The 6,762-nt window shown below is 32.8% G+C and overlaps 2 protein-coding genes across 2 annotated transcripts in view; both read left to right on the top strand.

Moving 5' to 3' along the window:
• On the top strand, nt 2,221-5,473 carry LOC107611282 (callose synthase 2). The gene is made up of 9 exons (XM_021108289.1): nt 2,221-2,410; nt 2,919-2,975; nt 3,078-3,178; nt 3,446-3,564; nt 3,710-3,803; nt 3,954-4,064; nt 4,435-4,557; nt 4,633-4,725; nt 5,399-5,473. The coding sequence occupies exons 1-9, from the start codon at nt 2,221-2,223 to the stop codon at nt 5,471-5,473; spliced, it is 963 nt and encodes a 320-aa protein (XP_020963948.1).
• LOC107612541 (callose synthase 3) overlaps nt 6,636-6,762 on the top strand; it is a gene marked incomplete in the record, with an annotated part of 19,939 nt that continues 19,812 nt past the window's right edge. Inside the window, 1 exon segment of the mRNA XM_016314229.2 lies at nt 6,636-6,762. Coding sequence (XP_016169715.2) covers nt 6,757-6,762 — 6 coding nt within the window.

Here is a 6,762-nt window from a genome sequence, read left to right as displayed (position 1 = left end):
TCTTAGATTATTTTTTTCATTTATTTCTCTCTTAAAGATATATTTTTCTCTTTAATTGAATGTTTTTTTCCCATCTTTTTTCTTTTTTAATTATGTTTTTATGCATCAAATCAATTTTTGAGCTCTACTTTGCTTTCTATTTAAATTTTATTATAAATAACTTTGTCATCTTATTTTATACCTTTATTTTGTACTCTCAAACTCTAAATAGGGTTAAATACTGAAATCGTCCCTAAGGTAAGGGGCGAAAATTAAATTCGTCTCCGACCTTTTTTCATTATTAAAATCATCCTCAATGTTCAAAAACGCTTTAAAATCATCCTTCCCCAAATTCTTAGACCAAAATACCCTCATTATCATCATTCTTCTCTTCACCTTTCTCACCCCACCACCTCCACTGCCACCAACATTACCACCACAAACACCACCACCAACACCCTATTCTTTTAGGTTTTATACTTTTAAAAAATTAAGTAATTTTTCTCTTAACACTACCATCAAAATTTCTCTCTTTCTATATATATTACTAACCAATTATTTAAAAATTCACTTTCCAATACAATTAGAAGCTGGCTCTTATTGATATTCATAGTTAAAAAAGTTCTTTCAATTAATATAGTTGTTACGCAAAAATTAAAGCTAATTTGAAAAAAAGATAAATAATATTCTTTTGAGTTGATTTTTAAAAAAGAATACTAATTCCATTTAAATCTGAGAATTGATCATTCTAACGAATATCTAATATAAAATTTTTAAATTGATGATTAAGTACCAAAAGTTGAGTAAAATATTATTGTGGGATCAAATTTAATAATCTAACGGAGAGAAATAAATATTATTATCATATACTACTAAAAAAAATTCTAAATTATAGTGGGGGCGCTTGCCCCATACCACTACACTTAGATCCGTCCCTGATGTCAATTCTGTAAAGTTTTTATATCGATCGTGGTGGTTAAATTCTATAATCAAATTCAATTTTACAACATTAATAATGAAGAAAAAAATTACACTATATAACAACAATATCAAAATTAACTCATATATTCTCTAATTTTTTGTCTATTTTTTAAATAATGATTTAAACGTTAAAAAAATTAGTAAGAAGAAGAAACTAGAGGGGCAGAACCCTCAAGTGAGTGACGCGGCGTTTTCTAATTGGACAGGCTTTACCCGCTAAAAAATGCAAGCATTGACTTGAATGAAAATCATCCCGTCTTCGCTGTGTTGCACGCACATGACACTTCCCTTCGCTTCCCTTCCCTCACTTACTTACCATTACTCTCTTTCTTTCTCTCATTTGTGAATTATAGGTACCAATCATTCATCCCATCTTAGTTTCCCAACAACTGCTACTACTACTACTACTACTACTATTACACTACTATTACTACTCTCTCACTTCTCTTTCTTCTTTCATATCCTTTTGTAAGCTTCTTCATCACTTCACTTTTATGTATTTCTTTTCCACTTTCTTGCAAAAGCATCCTTTTTGACTCACTCACACTTCTCAAGAGCCTTTCCGCCTCCCCCCTCTTTTTTATTTATTTATCAAAACTTTATTTTATCATACCGTGTTTCGGATCAATTTTGGTGAACTTCATCTTCATATTCTTAGTCTCTACCGTTTGCTTGCTGATTCATGCAAAAGTAGAATTTTTTATTTTTAATTATTAATTAAATAGTTTATTCCGCTGATTTCGGAAACTGAACGAAAAAAATTCTTCCGTGGTTGCTGTGTCTTGCAGATGCTGAACAGAATTCATAGACGCCAAAATCCGTGATTGATCGAGTTCTATAATACATGGTTTATATTAGGTGTGTTTAATATGCAGATTTTTTTCTTCTTCTAGCTGTGTTTGCTGATCATAGCATCGGGGGTCTGGGGAAATTATATATATTTTATATATATATAATTTTTTCGTTGCTTAATTATGAAGGTGAACTTACCCTTTATACTGACCATATGAATAGTAAAGTCAAATTTTCCTTCCCATCTAGTTGACCAAATCTTAATATCTTATCACAGAGGGAGTGAGAGTGAAGTAAAAAATTGGACCTCTGATTGATGCTAAAAAACAAAATTAAAATATTTGTCTGTGTTTCGCACAGCTGTATTTAACATTGATTCATCTACATAACTGTGAAGGGCGAATTTCATATTTTAATGCTTGTCGTCTATGGTGATAGCAGCTAGAAGTGATAAATTGAGACATCAAGATGTCTTACAGCAGAAGGGGGTCTGATCCGCCACCGCAGAGGCGGATACTGCGGACTCAGACTGCTGGGAATTTGGGGGCAGACCCAATCTTGGACAGTGAAGTGGTGCCTTCCTCACTAGTTGAGATAGCTCCCATTCTTCGTGTTGCTAATGAAGTAGAGGCTAGCAACCCAAGGGTTGCTTATCTCTGTAAGTTTCTTTTGTATTGTGTTTTCTTTGTATATCTACGAGTGGACTTTATTTGACATAGTGCCATTTTTTGGTTGGTTCGATTTTGGATAAATTCTTATTCTGTTATAATGTGAAAGCAAAAGGCCAATGCTTTAGAAGTTAGCTGCTTTAGAAATGCTTGACAACATTCAGATTTCACTGATAATATGTGAGATAGGAAGGAAATGTGATTTTAGGCTACTTGATTGGTTGGCTCACTTGAATTTTGACTTCATCAGAATTGTTACTTAGTGTTGTATTAAGAATGGCTTTGTGTATTTTTCTAGCGTGGTTGGTTTGTAGAGTTTTCGGGAGGAAAACATTTTGGTATGTCCTGATCCAATCTTTCCAAGAATGCTTGATGTTATTTAAATTGTTTAAATAAATGCATTGCTTTTAAGAATTTCAACGATTATTAATTTGTAAAAGATTACCAAGTGAAGCTATCTGCTATGTAGTTTCATCTTTCCACCTTTGCTTTTGTTAGGTCAACTGGTAACTGCTCCTCATGTAGCTCACAATTTGTATGAGACTGCTGTCATGAGTTTTTCTTTTAATTTTCCTGAATTTGTCACACAGCATTGAGATTCTTTCTGAACTTTAATGTTATGTTCTTCACCTAATGTCTGTATCCTTTTGGTGTTAGGTCGATTTTATGCCTTTGAAAAGGCTCATAGATTAGATCCCACATCTAGCGGCCGTGGTGTTCGACAGTTCAAAACTGCTCTTCTTCAACGTCTAGAAAGGGTAAACCTCTTATTTGATCATTTAAGAATATCCATGTTTGGTCTCATTCTTCACTATTTTAAACCATTTTAGTATCATTTCCTTTGCCAACCACTAAATTTGACAGTTAAGAGAATTGGCAAGGCTCTTTATTGATCTCTTATTCAAGTATGTTAATGAACCAGCAAAAGGCCAAACGAAGAAAATATGTTTCTGTTGTCATTGTTGCATAGATCTGAAATTATTTCTCTAGAAATCTAAAGATATGTATTTTTTCAATTCTTTCAGGAAAATGACACAACATTGCAAGGAAGAGTTAAGAGTGATGCTCGGGAAATGCAAAACTTTTATCAGCATTATTACAAAAAGTATATTCAAGCGTTACAGAATGCTGCTGACAAGGACCGGTCAGTTTACAGTCTATTCTCATTGACTTGGTCTCTTTATCACACAATCATATGTGAATACTCGTAATTTTTTCTCGGTATATAATTTCTTCGTTTTATCCAAAATAAATAATTAATTAACCATTAACTTCATATACTTCTCCAGTGCCCAACTCACAAAAGCATACCAAACTGCTGCTGTTTTATTTGAGGTCTTGAAGGCAGTTAATCAGACAGAGGCAGTTGATGTAGCTGAAGAGGTAAACTCTTTGTCCTCCTTTCTGTGTTATTCCAGTCTCTCAGTCATTGAATGTAATGTACAAATAAAGAAAATAATGCATGTATATTCCTTGTTTAGTACTTTAATTTTACCTTGATTTATATTCTTGTTTTTTTATTTTGTATTGTAGATTTTGGAGGCTCATACTAAGGTCGAGGAAAACAAGCAGTTATATGCCCCATATAATATTCTGCCTCTTGATCCTGAAAGTGGGAAAGAAGCTATAATGAGATATCCTGAGGTTTGTTCTTTCTTATGTTCTAATTCCTTTTTATTTGGACTTAAATGTATAATTTTGAAGGTTTCAATGGGGATAAGTAGAAATAGGAAACTCCTGTTGAAGAACTAGGAAACAGAAAAAATATGCCTTATAAATTATAATCATCAATTTTTTCACTTGTTGGCATAAACTGTATTATTACCTGCACATTAACAAGTTAAGAGTAAAAAACCCAGTAATTATATAACAAAGCATTAGATGGTTAAAAGTTTTCTCATCCTTTTACACACCCAGAAAAACATACCATTACACGAGTAGCTGCTGAGTAACTGCTATTAGAATTTCTTTCAAATTGTTGATTAAATTGTTTAATGTATTTTTCCTTTAACAGATTCAAGCAGCTGTGTCTGCACTCCGTAATATAAGGGGTTTGCCTTGGCCAAAGGGTCATGGGGACAAGAACAAATTAAATCAAGACATCCTTGACTGGCTTCAGCTTATGTTTGGTTTCCAGGTAGTGATTAAATAGATCTTTCCTAACCATTTGAATTTTTATTTCATTCAAGGATTATCATGTACCCTAATGCAGAAAGGCAACGTGGAAAATCAAAGGGAACACTTGATTCTTTTGCTCGCCAATGTACATATAAGACAAGTTCCAAGACCTGATCAACCACCAAAGGTTTATTTTAATATATTTCCATGTGTTGGAGTTTTCTTTTTTTTTTTTTTCGAAAAAAAACAAAAAACTCATTTGCTGCACTTTCCTATTTAGTTGGATGATCGCGCCTTAACAGAAGTGATGAAGAAACTCTTTAGAAACTACAAAAAGTGGTGCAAGTATTTGGGTCGCAAAAGTAGCCTTTGGTAAGGCTCGCATCTCTTAGTTGAATAATTACTTCGAATGCAAGTTTTGTCAAGTATCAGGTTTAACCATATGGTCTTAAATGCATCTTGATGAAGTGGCTACATGTCAACTGGCTTTTGAGGCAACCTCCTCTTGACTCATCTTGTGTTGCCATAAATAAAGTGATCTTAGTTCTGTATCTCCTAAGGTTATCTACACAATTTTTATTTACTTTTTTTTGGTCAGTGAGAGATTAGGGATTTTGTATCTACACACATATGGCTATGTATAATTGTGTAAAAGGTGAGTTTATTACTCAATGCATTATTTGGAGGAAGTTTCTGTTTGGGTTTTTATCCTTTCCTTTGTTTGATATCAGATTGTATTAGTTCATCTCCTTTGATTTTCCAACCCATTTCCTCCAACCACCTGATTTATGCACTATTGTCTGTCCTAAAATAATGTAGTTTACTATCTTTTGACGTAGTTTGGTTTCTATGGCTATTAGGTTACCAACTATTCAACAGGAGGTGCAACAGCGCAAATTACTGTACATGGGTCTATATCTTCTTATATGGGGTGAAGCTGCAAACTTGAGGTTTATGCCAGAATGCCTTTGTTATATCTATCATCATGTAAGTGTAAATCAAAATTTTGCCTCTCGTTTAGGGTCAAGTGCTTATACATTAGCCAAAAAAAAAAAAAAAGAAGAAAAATATCAATTAAAATTAAAACTTTAAAAATGTAAACAATATATTCTTGTGCTTCTACTAAATAAATATTTTAGTTGAGACGGTTCATGCAACAGGATATGTTATTAGAATCTTAAGGATCAAGTAATTTAGAGTTTCAGTGACTAGAGTTCAGTGACTGCCCCTATTCTTTAAAATAAATACGTTGAATTTCTTCATAAGATAGATGAACCTATGTATTGTTCAGTCCAAAGTGCTGTTGTGTGAGGGAATCTCTTAAGATATGGAATAGCTAATAATCCACTACGATTACACACACAAAGACACACACATACATATATATGAGTTTAGTTTTGATGCATCGATACAGTCCAATCATATTTGTTCTTTTCATTGTCAGAGTGATACATAACTTCTCTTCTCTTCTCTGCCTATTGATTCCTCCTTCCACCGACCGACCCGCCTGCTGCTAATAATTTTAAGATTTAGGGTAGTTGGCTCCTTGACGTGGATTTGTTAATAGTTTCTTTGACTAGTGTTACAAGTTCAGTCCTTATTACTTACATAACATTTGAGGAGAAGTTAAGCTGGTTTCTGACCTTTCACTCTGGAGTTTCTTCAAATTAATATTAAATTTACCTTTGCATATGGTCCATCTGGTCTTAGCAGCATATTTTGTATCTTGTGAGGGCGTCTCATCTTCTACTATACTTTCTTCTCCATCTTAGTACAATTTTCCTATCAAAAAATAAAATAAAATAAAATAAAATAAAATAAAAAAAAATAAAAAAGAAAGAAAATCCTTTCTAAGACATATATGACCTGTTTTTGCTTTTAAGGTAGTTATCTCCTTCACAGTACTTTTACAAATGGAATGACAAAGAATAATGAAAGTCCAAGATTTGTTTATATTATTATTGATGGGTTGCTAGTACATCTTAATTTCATTGTTATATCTGTTGTTGTAATCCTACTTTTCTGATGTTATTTAATCTGAATGTGAAAATAATTACTAAAAGAACTTATAAATCTTTTTCTTCTTGATTTAATTAGATGGCATTTGAGTTGTATGGCATACTGGCTGGGAGTGTTAGTCAACTTACGGGTGAGCCTGTAAAGCCTGCATATGGTGGTGACAATGAGGCTTTTCTGATGAAAGTAGTAAAACCAATATATGATA

This window comes from Arachis ipaensis, chromosome B08, assembly GCF_000816755.2.
Source record: "Arachis ipaensis cultivar K30076 chromosome B08, Araip1.1, whole genome shotgun sequence".
NCBI lineage: Eukaryota > Viridiplantae > Streptophyta > Magnoliopsida > Fabales > Fabaceae > Arachis > Arachis ipaensis.
The sequence above is the reverse complement of the archived record's forward strand: the minus strand, read 5'-3'. Positions and strand labels throughout refer to the sequence as shown.